The 17,796-nt window shown below is 29.4% G+C and overlaps 1 protein-coding gene across 1 annotated transcript in view; it reads left to right on the top strand.

The window, feature by feature from the left end:
- The window catches only part of LOC129913551 (uncharacterized), a 35,927-nt gene that overhangs the window by 7,120 nt on the left and 11,011 nt on the right, over window positions 1-17,796 (top strand). Inside the window, exons 2-4 of the mRNA XM_055992286.1 lie at window positions 5,203-5,255; window positions 16,080-16,324; window positions 16,396-16,563. Of these exons, the coding sequence (XP_055848261.1) occupies window positions 5,203-5,255; window positions 16,080-16,324; window positions 16,396-16,563 (466 nt within the window). The remainder of the gene's footprint in view (window positions 1-5,202; window positions 5,256-16,079; window positions 16,325-16,395; window positions 16,564-17,796) is intronic.

Raw genomic sequence — 17,796 nt, 5'->3', positions numbered from 1 at the left:
AAAGTAGATAAATATTTCCAAAGGAACGCAGGTAATATTATAAAATAATAAATTTTAAGATATTTCTTAAAATTTGTTTTGGTTAATTTTTTGCTATCTCTTTTTTATTTCTTATATTTTTGCAATATTTCAAAATTCAAAAATTGAAGCCTTGAAAAAGACGTTTCAATCAATCGAATTTCAAAATAATGAAATCTTATGTCGTTTTCGATTGGCTCTCCGGAATGGTCCGGAATCATTCAGAAGCCTTCTGATAGTGTTTTATTCGCACGAATTTGACAGAGAAGAAAAATTCTCTTCTCGATTTCAAATCAGAATTCAAATCGGAATTCACTCACATGTCAAAAAAAAAAACACTCAATCAATGTTTTTTGTTTTTGATTCAACAATTTATTGTTTTCTGAAATTTAAATTATGGGTCGTTTCAAATCAAAAGTCCCATGGAAAATTGAGCAAAAATAAAAAAAACTTATTCGCTTACTGGAAGGAAGCATTTATGAGGCAGCTGAACTTTTTCTTAAATTACGATAAAATAATGAAGAAAATTTCTTGATATCCCTATTTTAATTAATTTATCCGTCTGTGAGGTTCACTGGATTAGCTCCAGAAAGCAGAGGCAAGTCTCCCGGGCTTGCATGACTCCATATCCGCGGACAATACAAAAAAACATATAATTATTTAATTATTTATTATTTGAAGGCAGTTGGGATGACTTTGCCGAAGATATTATTATAGGACTAGGTGAATATGGACCAGAAATGTCCAGTTTATATGATAGCAATTCATAACTTAAAATTCTATTCACATCTTTTCATTTGTATAATTGCGCAGTAAAGGCTTGGCCACACCGAAGGGTACGCGGTAGCGGTACGGGTAGCGGCAACGATATTTGTATTAAAAAAATTCCACACCCGAACGTTGATGTGTCAGTTTGGAATTTTTTCCATACAAGTACCCGTACCGTTACCCGTACCTCTACCGCGTACCCTCCGGTGTGGCCAAGCCTTAAATATCTTATTTTTATTTTTCAATTATTTTGGAGTCGTCACCATAGAAATCATAAATAAACAAATTCAGATTTTTCATTTGCTTATTTTTTTCTCTAGCATTTCTTTCATTCAAACAAGCATGATTTGTTGTTATTTTTGAGTTGATTTGTCGCAATGAGCCAATAAAATTGAGTTTTTTGTTTTTTTGTTGTCAATTTTATTGGAAGTTAGAAAATAAACTCTGAGTCAGGACTTTTGATTTGAAACGACCTATAATTACAAATCAAAAATTGATACGATAATGGATAAATTACCACTTTCTTCGAACATTAGTTTATAATTTTCCAACTCTAACGCCATGATTTTCATTTGCAAGAAAAAAAAATAATAAAATTAAAAATATTTGACATTTGAAATTTAACAGAAATAAAATAAAAATAGAATTGAGTGGAAGCGATTTGACCTGTTCCATTCGATTTTAGAATGTGTCAATTCTTGGGTGAAACCAATCGAAAACGACATTAATTTCACATTTGATAAAAAAATCAAAATTTGACTTTCAAAATCAAACACGATCTTCAGAAATCAGGTCAAATATAAAATTTAGCCTAAAATATTTCTATGGACAAACTGGCTATAGATATTGCTCAGTCCTTCGCAATCTGATCGCCTATTAACAGTATTATTAGTATTTAAAATGTGCAACATTTCCAATAACATACGTTTACTATAGTGTTTTTCTGTCTGTAAAATGTCAACATTGTTAAAGTCTGGCCTATGTCCTTCATCTATACAATGTAAAGCCAATGCTGTTTTTTGTGAGTGTCCGCTATTTATGTCTGATCTGTGACCAGCTAAACGATTTTTTAGCTTTTGCATAGAAGTTCCTACATAAACGGAAGGACAATGGTTTATTCCGTCACCTAGACATTTTATCTTATAGACAATATTTGATCTTTCACTTTTCGAAAATTCACCTTTTAAATTTGAAAACAATGAACTTCTTAAGATATTTGACGATTTAAAAGCTAAACGTACATTGTCTTTATTTCTTATGGGGGCATTTAAAATTCTATTTGAAAGACCTGGAATGTATAGATTCACATGTCTAACAAGCTATTAGTTAATTCGAGTTGGGTTGAAATCCCGGAAACCGAAATCTCGAAAAATCCAAAAAACTCAGAATTTGAGTCTCGGGATTCTGAGTTTTCCGGATTTTGGTTTTTTGGGATTCTGTGTTTTCGGGATTCTGGATTTTCAGGATTCTGGGTTTCCTGGATTCAAAATTTCAGGATTCTGTCCGTCTCTTATGTACAAGTGTGTCTCCATTTTTATCGAAGTATGTATTTACTACCTACTGCACATATCTGTAGAAAAAAAAAAAAAAAAAACAAAACATTTTATTACTTTTTCAATTTGAAGCCAACAACATTCTTATCGTGCAAACGCATCGAGTAATGTCTTGTTTAAAATGTCTATTAAAATCGAAGTAAACAGAAAAAAAAAATAAATAAAAAAAATATGTGTTTATATTACTGGCTTAATACGTCTCCTTAGCTTTCTCTGAACAAAAATAACATGTCTCTATATAGGTTACAAAAGATTATTTACAAGTTCACTGAAAATTGTTTTCGACAACTTAATTGCTTGTTTTGTAAGGTAGTAAAAAAATAAATGTCACTTCTGTCAACATTTTTTAACTGAAGATGTATATTGTATACACATACATACCAGTATGTAAACGTTCTGTCAGCAAACAAGAATTATTGCAAAATTACAATGTTTTTCCTACTTCAACAAATATTCTTGTTTACTCTGGCTGTCTTTAGATATACACTTACGGCTAACTGACTTGTGAATAATCATACGCATTGATCGTGTTTGCGTAATAAGCTCTATTAATAAACAAATAGTAGGTTATAAATCTTGAATTGATTAAGTCTCAGTTCTCAGATTATATTGAGTGCTTGAAGACGTTTAGTCTAGTTTTTTTTTTTTATAAAGGGTGTTTCAAATTTAACAATAGGCATTTAAGACTCCAGTTGTGTAAACTGTTTCTTATTAAAAGTTTAAAAAAAAGTAAGAAAACAAAAATTGTAAAAAAAAAAGATTTAGCTGTTACTGAGTTCAGGTTGTGTAAGTGCCTAATTACCACTTTTGACAAAAATAGTTCTATCATTGACGATATTATAAAGCACACAAAAGCCAAGATTTAAGTTCAATACAAAATGTATGATCTCTTTTACAGATCTTTTGTGGAATTGTACGTTTCTGTATTTGATTTCAATTTTCAATTGTTTGCTGATTTTATAAAACACCTTACTTTTAATCCGGCTTTAAATTGGCTTGGTATTTCACCGAGTGTGAAGAAAAATGCGCTTTAAGGTCTACAGAACATGCAGTTTATTAGATAATTTTCAAATTACAAACATGGCAAAACATGATTCGTGGATTTTATTTTACTACTTTGTTTTGCTTTACTTTTCTATTTTTTTTTTTTTGTTGATCAATTTCAGACTAACCTTTCCACAGACATTAAGTTTCTTTATTTAATTGCTGTGAAAAAAATACACGCGATAAATTGATTCTTAGAATAGAAAAACAGCAATTGATTTATACATATATTTTTATTTTTTTTATATTCTTGAAAGAAAAACATGAAATTTCCTTTCACTAACAATTAAATGATATGTCTAGTCTAGGTAGCACTGAAATAATATTTTAATTGGACTGTGTATAGTGAATATTTCCAGGAAATTGATCTTGAATAAACATAGTAAATATGTAGTTGACTGTTAGTATGTATTCGTTACTAAAATGCGGGTATTCACTTCAGTAACGAGTAACGAAACGTTACTTTCTAAACAGTATCGTTACTCGTATGTTTCGTTACTGGGTACTGAAGTAACGAAACATACGAAACGTACGAGATACGAAACATACGAGTAACGACGCGATTCCAGTTTCAATACTAAATCCGATGTAAGAGATACGAAATGAAGTGATACACTCAATTTGTCGCCATAGTCAGAATGCTAACTGCAGATAATTATCTAGATTTTTGTCTCGATTGAAACAGTAGTGCCAAGGTTCAATAATCATTGTGCTATCGATAATTTATACAGAAATATTAAAAGAGACGTTTTTGTATTTTCTTTATTTGGCCGAAATATGTATATCCACGACGCAACCAATCTGTTTATGGCCTTGGTGTTAATGGTATTGAAATTGATATTTAGCTTAAGAATGTACAAAAGTTTTTTAGTTTTTCAAAAAATTATTTTCGGTGCAAAATTTTCAACACAAAAAAAAGCAGAGAAAACGAGGTTTGAAAATCACTCTCAATAGAAAAAATAAATGAAAAATTGTTCGACATGGTTGTATTGAAGTGTTAATATTTCGAGATATGCGCGTTGCACTTTTAAAATAAAGGTCTCTAAAGAATTGTGATAAGATTACTGAAAGAATATAAACAAAAAATTACCAAAGTTTTGTCTAAAAATTTGGAAAAAAAATCAAAAAAGTTTCCACGTTTGATTAAAAAAAAAACGAAAAAAATTCAATATAACTACCTTTAAACTCTTATTACATGAGAATGCCGCAACTAATTTTAATGTTTATGACCTTAAAATGTAGCTTAGATTATAGAAATTTGTTTTGGTTTTTTTCAAAAAAAAAATTTTTACACCCTTATATCAATGTACGAAACATACTTAAAATACCAAACATACGAAACGTACCAAATACATGAAATATACGAAATGTACGAAACACACGAAGCATGCGAAAGTAACGAAACATGCGAAACACACGAAACATACGAAATATGCGAAAAATGCGAAACATACGAAAGTAACGAGTAACGATATTATTAATGCGGGTACTAGTGTCAAAAGTAACGTATACATGCGGGTACTCATTTTGTCGTTACTTTTACAGCACTAGTTGTTAGTATTGACTGTATTTATTTTTTCTTCTACTGGTTTTAATTATATCTTATTAGCCATGGATAAATGATGAGAAACAATTTGAATTAATCCATTTAGGTGTAACTATTTACTTTTTTAATAAGATGTAATTTTTCAAGTTTAATTATTTTGTTTTAAAATTTTTATTTTAAACTTTTGAAAATAGTATAAAAGTATTTTGTTTAACTATTTTGTTTTATAATTTTCCCTTGAAAATAAATATATTTTTTTTTCTTTTTTTACAGAATCAGCTAATCCAATAAGGAATTTAAACAGTAACGGAACTTTGGGAGCACTGGTGAGTAATAAATTTGATACCATTAGCTTCAAGTTGTAAGATTAGAATGCTTATCCCTTAAATATAATAATTGGTAAATCTTAACTGCAACATAAGAATTGAAAAATTCAAATCTGCTCTAAAATAAAATGCTAATTTATGTACGTACCTATAAGATACACATGTGTTTTAATATTCAAATACAATTATGTGGCACAACACACTCAAAAGCAACTTACCCTGATATCAATTTCAAATGCCCACACACGTTTTTATTTTTTACCTAAAATATTTATTTACAAAAAACTAAAAACTAAATAAACCAAAACCTTTATCATTTTTTTAAAGAATTTAAATTCTTGCTCGTGTCTTTTCATAATTAACGTTATTTTTTTTTTTTTCATTTTGGCACGTTTCTTTTTTTTTTTACTTGTCACGAGCACTTAGCTATCTACGTACATTCAGTATTTATTAATATAATAATAATACATATGTTCATTTGTATGTGCATAAATCTTCAATAGAAAAATATTGATTTTAACTTCTTTAGCAATAACTTTATGCAAACAATGACGTATATTATATTTTTTTCTTATCAAAAAGGCCATCTTGTCATAGATAATAATTAGCAATGTCAATTTTTGTCAAAAGGTGTTAAATTGCTGAACATGCACTACTACCTTTGTACGTACCTGCTTGCAACTAAGAAAAATCAGGTGGTTGTGACACAGCATAAATATGAAAACAAAAGAAATTCTAAATACTTGACATGGTAAGACTAAGTGAATTTAAAAACAAAGCCGTAGCCAAGGAATATTTTTTTGGTGGTTTATAAAAATATAATTTTTATTTTAATAATTTTACTTTTGACAATACGTACTACCCTTTTCATCCAGATCATTATTTCCAATTTGTATCTCTTAAATACAAAAGTTAATTAATTGTTTTTATATGAAAAAAACTAAAAAAGTACGTATACGCCCGAGTTACCTTTAGTAAAAAGATTGTCCTTCTTTAGAAAATTTAAACATTTTTTATTAAATATAACTGTATTAAAAAATCTTAGGATACTTGGCCTCAGATTATTAAATGTCGCATGTTAAAAGAAAAACAAAAAAGTATTTCTTGAACAAAACATAATTTTTAATAATTAAAAAAAAAAAAAAATATTTCAATTCTCATAAATAATAATGAATAAAACATTAAAATTGACCAAAAACGTACCATGAGGGAAAGGCTATTTTTACTTGCATTATAATAGCAGAAAACACAAGTCTGGGATTCATAAAATTAACCTCGAGGTAACAATCAGGAGATGACATTGCGATAAGAAAATGCGAAAAAAAGTAAGTCGCACAATTCTATCTGTATTAAACTTGATCTGCAGCTTAAACTACTGAGATTATTATCTCTATACTCTCATTTACCTGAATACTGTCATAACTCAAAAATAACAAATTTTGAGTTATTAATGCAGAAGTTAATGGAATAAAATAATCTTTAATCTTGCAGAAAGTCATTTCTAAGCTTTAAAAACTGACGAAGGAGCACTAGTTTTGTTTTAGAAACTTACTTTTTTTTACATACAAAAACAGATCGATACTAAATTTAAAACTCGTTGAAAAAAAAAAACAATTTTTTTAATTTTGACAGTGTTCAAGTAAATGAGCGATATCATTTTTGGAGATTAACTAGATGGGAAATCGATTTTTTGTATTAAGGACCAAAACTAATGGTCCTGTTATATGAACCAAAAAAAGGATTTATTTTATCAAAATATAAATTAAATAAATAAATCAAACAATTTTGATTAAAAGTTTTTATTTATAACTCCGCAAAAAAGATCCTCCTGTTTGGAACAAAAAAAAATTTTGTTTTAAATGTTACTAACAGTATATATTGAGGCCTAAGAGCTGAAGTGAACCAAATCACAAAAAGTGAATTCGGAGGTACATATAACGAGTTATATGTAAATACGTTTGCATTGAATCTTATGGTAAATATTTATGACAATTTGAGTCGAAACACTTTTGGATTAAACTAATGAAAGATATTAGTAGAGTCAAACCGTGCGCAGATTTTGGCATAAAATTTGGATTTTTTTCTTTTTTTTTGACTTGGTCCGTTTCAGCTGTGAAATCTCCATATTATGTAGGTACATATCATAGAATCGTTTTCTTGTTTTCTGACTTTTTTGTAAACTACTGACCCAATTCCTACGAAATTTTGCAAAATTATCATCAAACACATTTTTTGATTAAAAAAAAAAGATTTTTTTTTGGAAAAATCAAGGTCTTGAAAGCCGGTTTGCAAATTTTTTATTTGGATTCACTCGGTTACTAATTTCTTAAGAACGACTCTACAATTTTTTTTTTCAAATTAGTTTGAAAATATTTTTTCGAAAAAAAAAATCTTACTTAAAATTCTTTGTTATATATGAAATTAAATGATATAATTCGCTTGAAGATCAAAGCTACTTAAGAAGATTTTTATTAACTTTGAAAACAACTTCCTTATAACATTCAAAGCAACTCCTGCATATACCTCAAAACTTTTAGTGAACCTAAGCTGAGCGGTTGCACTCCCTGTTTATAACAAGCTATTTCGGTTTATGTATTTGCTTCCCTATTAGTTCAACGAGGGAATTAATAAACATTTAGAACCGCACGGTTTTTAATAGAATCTTAATACCACCTCATAATAAATTATCAGAACAATAATTTCACTTTATTAAATTGAGGACTAAATTAAGTGAGAAATATGTACAATGAACTTATTTCCCTGGGTCAAAAAATTTAACTTCATGTTGTAAAAGTGGTACACTGTGGCGTATACGTGATATTTATTTTTAACCTCGAATTTCAAATTCCTTTTCATAAATTGATCAATTGCTTAACACTCTTTTACTTAGCCATTCCACTGCTCCAAGTAAAAAATGTTCTAAGGCGTGTGGGAATCTGTGGTCAGGATTAAAGTGTTAGTTTTTCAATATTGTAAATTATAAGATTCGGAACTGGGAAACTCCGAAGTTTACATTTATCAATAGGAAGAGCATGTATCAAATCAACAATCTCATCAACGTGTCTCCTCCCCATTTAGGCTGCGTTCTTAATCTTGTGTGACATCCATTCACCGTAGTATCCAATTAAGAAACCAAGATGGGTTTTTTCTACCTTTTTTTTTATTAGTTCCAGCACAAAATTCCTGTTAGCATCTCTTAGCGGACGTACCTGATTTCCAGATAGAGTCAAACACAAGCCACGATTGTGTATCCGTTGAATCACATGGGTTGTTGGTTAATGATAATTATTACCTTTAAGAGAAATTCCATTTATACCCGATTCGTCACCAAAGTACCACCATTAAATCGGAAGTTAAAAATTCCTAAAATACTTTTCGCAGAAACGTAGTGGAGATTCCCCACGATGACGCATTCAATTTATAGTGTTGATTGTTAGTAAATTTAGACGTCACTTTTACACTTTAATTCATAGACTTTTTTCATAGTTAAAACATGCTGTTTGAAAAAAGACTCTATGCAAATTCATTCATTACAAACAAAAATGTAAATATCTGCTTCTGAGTAACGAATTAATGAATTCAAATAAAATGTTTGTCTGTGGAGTTATTATGTGAATATAAATTAGCTTTATTGGTCAAAAATATACGCTAATCAAATGGACAAGCACATGAAAATGAAGTTCGATTCATGTCAGTATAAAGTTTTTTTTTCTTTTTTGATATAATAAATGCATCAAATGTATATTTTTTTGTTTGAAATGCAAATCACGAGTTTTGAGTTTCAAATGTTTGCTCATGATTTTTTTAGTTTGTTTTGTGTACAATTTATTTGAAATTCGTGAGTTTAAAAATTTTATTTTCACCAGTAGCTGAAGTCATGTTTTATAAATGAAGATGATCATGACTTTCTATAGCGACTCTGATGGCTCTTTAAAATGGAGCAGGCTTACTTATGGTTAAGTAGATACAAAAAAAAGTTCGGAAATTAAATGGTTAAATAATGTTCCTGAATAAAAATGAATTTAAATGATTATATGATTTAGGAATGTAATGTTAATAAAATAAAGTACAAATCTGCATACATAAATAAGTACCATGAACTTACGCTAAGTCAATAAGATCAATTTGACCTAAATTAACTTTCAATATAGGGAAAGGAGAATGCATGATTTTCAATAAAGTAATCGTCGGCGGTTAAGTAGGTAGACTAGTAACTGCAGCACCACATTAAATATTTCAACATGACGTTAAATCAGAGTCGATCTCGATTTTATCTTGACGTCTCTGAATCGTTATCAGTTTGTATGATTTTTTGAATACCAATCGTGCTGCAAATCACGTATCACAGCGTTCGTTAACTTTCTGGAAATCTGCTTTTAAATAACGATATAAAATACTAATGAACTTTTGTCGAGGGTCAAAATTATATGACGATGATGCAAAATTCGCTAATATCTCACAATTATGTTGTTAACAGGGACTGAATCGATTAATGTGATTTCTTGACGTATTTGGTCTTAGTTTAGAATAGGGAAAATAAGCAAGCTAGGAAGATTACGATAGATTTTAGAGCAGGAATGTAAACAGTACTTACATACATAAGGGTTTCCATTCTTAATTCACCCAATTTGATGAATTAACTCTGGAGTTAATCCCAGAATAAATATTTAACCGAAAACATGTTTACATGGCTAACTCAGGGTTAACTCACTGACACCAGGCTGATGAAGAACTGAATAAATATATCATATATGCACCCATAGCCGTATTTAGGGGGGGGGGGGGTTTTGGGTGTTTAACCCCCCCCGAAATTTTTTTTCATAAAATCAAAAGAGACCTATATTATAAACATATACAAGTCTAATATGTGCAGCACTAAATGATTTGTTTTTGTATTTTAGTGATTTGATTACCTAGGTATATGAAAATCTCCCTTAAAATCACTACCAATTTTGCATCGTTGCAAAAGCTGTTGATGAAGTTTGTATAAAGGAAAACAAAAATTGTTTGGTCCATCACAAAGAGTTTTTATCTCTTTGACCATTTCCTTAAGCACTATGTTAACACCTTAAAGTGCTCTTTTAAGAACCCTTTAAATACCACACGTACTTATGCAGGGTTTTTGGTGCCGAGACTAAACTATGCTTTTTCAAAGGGTTTCGGTGGCCGAACTCGAATCCAAAGACGGACTTATTCGATCACATCTCGTTTTTGACATATTACCCTTAAATCTATTTAATTCTTTCAGACATCTTTTCTACTGTCCGAGATATCTTCAGTTGCTTATTACCCACTTTTGTTCTATGTTAACCTTAAATCCAGTATGTAAGCGAAAATAAATGTATCGATTTTTTCAGAGACTGTAGTACCTACCAACGGCAGGAAATAACCTCGAAAAGTGGTAAAAAGCGGGATTTTCGATTTTCTAACGGGAATATCTCAAAAACGCGGTGTGATAGAATTTTTCTGAGTTCGGATTCGAGCTCAGCACATAAAAAACCTTTAGAAAAATATATCTTGGTTTCTTTAACAAAAACCTTGTTGGCCATACTCAAAATAAAAAAAATGCAATTATACTTTTGCAATGGAAGAAAAACTTGTTTTTATTTCTAAAAATTATAAGAGAAAGTAACGGGACATTTTGTTCTTCTCAATATTCTTGTTTTTTGATCCCCTTTAATAAAAAAATTGTAGGGTGTCGCTGCAATACTCGGTTTTATATAAATAGCATTTTTATATGGTGCGATTATACTTTTGCAAAGCACTGTATTTACAACATTTCGTTATTATTTTGTTTCAAATTATAAATAGGTATTTAACAATTTCAGTTTATTGTTAAATTTCAAAGTGAAGTATAACAATGGTCAACAAAATTAAACTTCTTTTTTGTTACAGAAACCAGGGTATACTCTTCTATAGGTTTTTTGTGTGCTGAGCTCGAAACCGAAGTCAGAAAAATTCGATCACATCAAGTTTTTGAGATATTCCCGTTAGAAAATCGAAAATGCCGCTTTTTACCAGTTTTCAGGGTTATTTTTTAGCGTTTACTTATTTTTTTTTAAATTGAATTTGTAACAGTTAAAAGTCCTCTCCTAAAAATACTTAAAAAGGATATTGGCAAATTTTTCGCTTCTACACAGTTCAAATGACTATTAGATTTAGCGGGATTTAGAATCGACTGCAGTTACATATAGTTGATACAAAGTATTGTGATTTCTAAAAAAAATTTTGTTTGGTCTGAGCTAACCCCCCCCGAAATTTTGTTTGAAACCACTCAAGTGTAAAGAATTTCGAAAGCATCCTCGTTGTCTAGGAAAACCACATAGCCGCGACTAAAATAGTTAAGCATTATTTTTGCCAAATTAAAAACAAATCAAAACATTAGACAAAATAATAACAAAAATAAATAATGATGAGAAATATTTTATCTTGTCTACTTATCACAAAAATATTTCTAATAATGTACAAAGTTCAAAATATGCGGTGTTTCATATCATATATGTACATTGTACATTGTACAAACATAGGTAGCATTAGATATTTTGCACACGAGACTTTAAACACATTATTTGAAAGATTCTGTCACACGAGACTTGTTAAGTGTGTATAATACTAAGGCCGTGTGCGAATTGCGTTAAAATGTTGGTTAAAATTTGACGTTTGGTTAAATTTTGACACTAGCGTGGTGAATAAAATGGGTTAAAATTTACGGAGCTGCGGAGCAGGGTAAAATTTGACACTAGTGGTTAAAATTTGACGTTACTCAAGATAGAAAGATCAAGATAGATTTGAAATTATTTTTGTTATAATGCGTTGATATTAGCTGCGTTCCTTTGCAAATATTTATCTACTTTTTAGTACTTAAAGCTGCTTTGAACTACTTTTTCAGTATAGCAAAGTAGATCAAAGTAGTTTTAAGTACTAAAAAGTAGATAAATATTTCCAAAGGAACGCAGCTATTATAAGAAATGTAAAAGTATTAATACAAAGTACTTCCTCAAATTATTATTCATCTTGAAAATGCACGAATTGGTTGTTTGTTTTTTATTTTTTATATTTCCATTTTGTTGGCAGCTGGTGAACTATGAATAAGTGTTCGAAGACTGAATAAATAAAATGCACGACCGGGTCGCACGTACTTGCTCTTGTAGTTCACAGTATCTTTATCTTAAATATCTATTGAAAATTTAAGATTTTGTTTAGTGTCAAGAAAAAAAAATCAAAAAAAAAATCGAAAGCTTAAAAATTAAATTAAAATTTTTTTTTTCAAAAATGTTTTTAAAAATATTTTTTCTACGTTTTATACTTCAAAATGATATCTGTAAATGGGCACGTTCAGGAAATATTTAGTCAACGTCATTTTCTGAACGAAAATAAATGTAAATTGACTAAATTTGTTTGGATGTTTCATTATTGTCAAATATCGAAATTTACTTAAGATTTTTACAGACCGCATGGGGCAGGCACCAAATTTTACTATTCTTTAATAAATAAATAATATTAATTATAACCGATAAAGCACTTTTTACTCTTTTTTCAAACAAATAGATTTAATTTTGCTAACGTAATTCATTAATTAAAAATAACCAGCTGTCATGTTGACAAAAAAAACTTTCCTAAATGTTTAGGTAAAATTTTCTTGCCTAACTTTCCAGTCAGCTTTCCAATAAAATTACCTAAATTGGAAGGATTTTTTTTGACAGTTGACCAATCAGAAAGCGAGAAATTACCTAAATATTTAGGCCCTAACGTTTCTGAACCTGCCCAATTTTTAATAAAACTGACTTATGCTTTGATGAAATATATGAACTTAAAAAATATGTCAATTTTTGAAAAACGGCAACACCATATTTCCGTTCTCGGCATTTTTTTGCCAAAAACTAAAAACGCAGTTTTGTTAGAATCAATAAGTCTATTAAGTATACCAAATTTAATCAAAATCCTTAGAGTCGTTTTCGAGAAAATTGCAACACCTCGAAAACGTTATATGGGAGGTATGCGTTAAAAAGGAGATATTAAAAAAATAAAAAAAAAAACGGGGCTAGGGAATAACGTAAAAAGCATCTGTACCAAGTTTCAATCAAATCCATCCATCCATTTAGGCCCTAGCTCGATGTACAGACGCACGGACGCACAGACACACAGACCGACGGACGGCATGACGAAAACCACTTTTTTGATCTTCTCCATCATCGTAATGTTGGTTTTGATTAAAACCTCAAATTTTTTTTTCTACACGAAACCAATACTTGCCCTAAAGAGCAAGTAAAAATGTCTTTTTGATCGTAATGGAGTCGAAAATTATCGATAAAAATAAAAAAAAGTGTGTGAAATTGAGAATTTCTTACATATTTACACTAGAATATTTATATATTTTCAGATGGGTTTTGTTATAAAAAATAATTAATTGAATATTAGCTCAGGGGATTTAGTCAAAATATGGGCATGAAATCGCATTTTTCGCGGGACAAAATTTTTTTCATGAAAAGTGTTCGGGTGGTTGTCCTTATCATAAAAGTCAATTTGTTGGGATAATTGGAGGTTGGGAACAGCCGCCATCTTGGAAAAGAGATTGGTATCGTTTTTATTGAATAGCTCCATTTTGTATTCATTTTAACAAAAAATGTTAAAGCTAAGACTTATTTACAATAAAATTATCTAAGAAATGATATACAAAACAATTCCGTGAGTTGATTAAATAAAATTTTATAGTTGGTCAAAGTGCGGGTTTGTATCGCAAGGTTGGGACAAAATGACATTTTTTCATATATCTTAGGAACTTTTGATTTGTTTGGATAATTCTTCATGAATGAATTGTAGTACTTATAATTACCTATAAAATGAGCCCACAATCGTTATTGTCACCATGGTATTGTAGAAGTAATCTAACTCCGAAACTCTCCATGTACTAGTCAAAAGTAAGAAAAAAGCTGTTTTTTTGCTAGTAGGCCGAGAAAATTTTGGGAGTAGAGGTATATCCAAAATATAAGTACGCAGTTTTGCAGCCATACGCGTGTTAATGTCGATTTCGAAGGTCTGACAACTCTAATTTTGTGCTTTATACGGTTTTTGGGGGGTTAAATAACGTAAGTTTTCCAGTTAATGTGAATGGGCTAAATTTATACTATTTGAAATTATAAATATGCTCTATTATTTTTCCTAAATCTGGACACCTAAATCTTGGCTATGAGGTTAATAGAACTCACGATATAAGCTTTTTTAACTAACCATATCAGGCTTTTCAATTCAAATAAACAAACAAAAATCTAAACAAAAAAAGCTTCTAAAACATAATCGTATAAACGGCTTATATATAGTTCTATTGGTCACATCCTCAAGATTGGGGTGTTCAGATTTAGGAAAAATAATAGAGCATCAGCTTGTATATTTATAATTTCAAATAGTATAAATTTAGCCCATTCACATTAACTGGAAAACTTACGTTATTTACCCCCCCAAAAACCGTATAAAGCACAAAATTAGAGTTGTCAGACCTTTGAAATCGACATTAACACGCATATGGCTGCAAAACTGCGTACTTATATTTTGGTTATACCTCTACTCCCAAAATTTTCTCGACCTACTAGCAAAAAAACAGCTTTTTTCTTACTTTTGACTAGTACATGGAGAGATTCGGAGTTAGATTACTTCTACAATACGATGGCGACAATAACGATTGTGGGCTCATTTTATAGGTAATTATAAGTACTACAATTCATTCATGAAGAATTATCCAAACAAATCAAAAGTTCGTCAGATATATGAAAAAATGTCATTTTGTCCCAACCTTGCGATACAAACCCGCACTTTGACCAACTATAAAATTTTATTTAATCAACTCACGGAATTGTTTTGTATATCATTTCTTAGATAATTTTATTGTAAATAAGTCTTACCTTTGTCATTTTTTGTTAAAATGAATAACAATGGAGCTATTCAATAAAAACGATACCAATCTCTTTTCCAAGATGGCGGCTGTTCCCAACCTCCAATTATCCCAACAAATTGACTTTTATGATAAGGACAACCACCCGAACACATTCCATGAAAAAAATTTTGTCCCGCGAAAAATGCGATTTAAATTACTAATTTCCCTGGGCTATATAAGAAAAACCATTTTTGAGGGTAATTTTGCTATATCTTGAGGGAATTTTAATCAAAGTAGTGCAAAAAAAGTCTCATTTAACACATTTTAACCCAATTCACACAGCAAAAAAATAAATTTGATCCCTTTTTCAACTAAACGTCAAAATTTAATCGTGGTAGAAAATTAAACCAACATTTTAACGCAATTCACACACGGCCGGCCTAAGGTACATATTTTTGAGACTATAAGTGCGGCCATCATAGGATCATAGCCTTTCATGGGCAGATTTGCTTAGAAAACGCATTTAACTTTTATTTCTCGTGAACTCAGGTTTAATAACAAATCTGTGAAGTTGGTTTTTAATGAAAAATCTTGACATAGTAAAAATATATCGTTCAAAATATAGAAATATGAAACTTTGAAATCTGGAGATCCCCCTTAAAAATAACGCCCCTGGAAGCTAATTATATTGCGTTCCAAAAAGATCGCATATTTTACTTGAAGAAAAGAATTAACATTTTATAGTTGTTTTTGATAATTAAAAAAAAGTAAACAAAGGAATTCTTCCAAAATGTAATATTTACCTACTTTTGTGTTAATTAAAAGCCTTTCAGTTTTAATTGAGTAAATACAGTTTTATCTCTGACTTTCATTAAATAAAGGTATCAATCCAAAATTTGTTTATATAAAATCCAAAATCTTATCTTTGTTTTAATTTCTTAATTTTTAATTTTCAGAGCAAAACCAATAAAAGTTCTGCGGAAATAAACAATCTTCTTTTAAATGCCACATCAGAACTTGAGACAATCCAGTTTCGTAAAATACACATTGATGAGGAGAACGATTCATCAAAATATGGTGACTCAAATGATGATGAGAAGACAGTCGATTTAAATGATTTAAAATATGATGTGGAGATACTTCAACCAGGAAAACTGGAAAACTTGGAAAATGAAGATCTTGAAATTGAAGAACGTTTCAAGTAAGGAAATACTAAAATTTTGATCAAATTTCAAAAATTTAATTTAATTTTTTTTTTTTTTAATTTAACAGAGGTCCTTCAATTAATTTTAATACAAATGAATTCTATGATGAAAACATAGAAGTTAATTCACAAACAATGCAACAAACACATGTCATATTGACCATTACGCTTATTGTTTTAGCAATTGTGTCTATTGGAATTTATGCTGGACTTGTGATGTGGCGATCAAGTTTAGAGTGAGTATTTTTTTAACTTAAAACTTTTTATCATATGAACCTTCTTAAGTTCAAAGCTACTTTTATTCCAAAAATATAACAAAAACATATTCATAGATATTTAAAACCAACAAACTAAAAACTTCAATACTTATTATTGACACTAAATGGTAGATAAGAATCAATCAATTAGTCAATGACAGTTGCAGCACTTTTCAATTTATTCAGTTTATAAAGAAACGTGAAATGCTAAAAAAGTCAGCTGGATAAATATTTTTTGTGGATTTTTTTTGCTCAAAATCAGAAAATAGACTAAACATAAATAAACTGTATGCCACATTCGTATATGAATTTAAGAATAACAATGTTAACAATGTTTAAAAATGTAAAAATAAGAAATCAATTTACATAATCGTCACGTGTAGGCACACATATAAATTCCATTAAAAATGTTGCGATATTGGCTCTTTTGAGCAAATTTTCGAACCTATTTTTTTTTTAAACTTAAAAGTTTTTCCACTTTCGATTTCTATTAAGGAATTGTGGTTAATTGTCGGGTAAACCGGTGTTGACGTTTATACGATTACCGATACCACTACCTTACCTTTCCAGTGCACTTATTTCTTTAAATATAATTTATTTAATAAGACTTATGTATGTGTAAATGTGTAGGAATTTTCCGAACTAACAATTTCTTTTCTATAATGATCCAGAGAAATTTCTTGTCACTATTAATTTTAACAATACAGAAATCCTATACTGTAAACTCCGAAAAGTCGAAGAGGCGACATTTTTCCATACCTCAAAGCCGAAAATTTCAATAGTTCCTATAAGTGTACCAGAGAATTCTTATTGCATAATATAATAAAGGAGTGTTAGTGTTTGCCGAAGAAGAACTAAAGAAGTGGTTTTACACTCCAATACCTATACCATCTGATTTCTTGTATGGAAATTAATTCTAAGAAAAAAAAATTGAAAATTTTTAGATTCGTTTAAAAAAAAATTATTTTTTATATATAAAATTTTTCTAACATTTTCAAAAAAAAAGGTTGGTTCACGTTTTTGGAGAAATAATTTATAAACACTTAAAAACGAAATTTCGAAATATTTCACTAACCCGCTTCAAAAAATTGATTTAAAAAAAAAAAAGTTTGCAATAATTTTTAAAAAATCCAAAAATGTTATTTTTTTTAAATTTTCTAAAATTTTAATATCACTGAATGCTTTTGTATAATGATTCTATGGGAGGTACAG

Source organism: Episyrphus balteatus, chromosome 3 (genome assembly GCF_945859705.1).
Source record: "Episyrphus balteatus chromosome 3, idEpiBalt1.1, whole genome shotgun sequence".
NCBI classification, from domain to species: domain Eukaryota; kingdom Metazoa; phylum Arthropoda; class Insecta; order Diptera; family Syrphidae; genus Episyrphus; species Episyrphus balteatus.
This window is presented reverse-complemented; position numbering and strand designations above follow the sequence as displayed.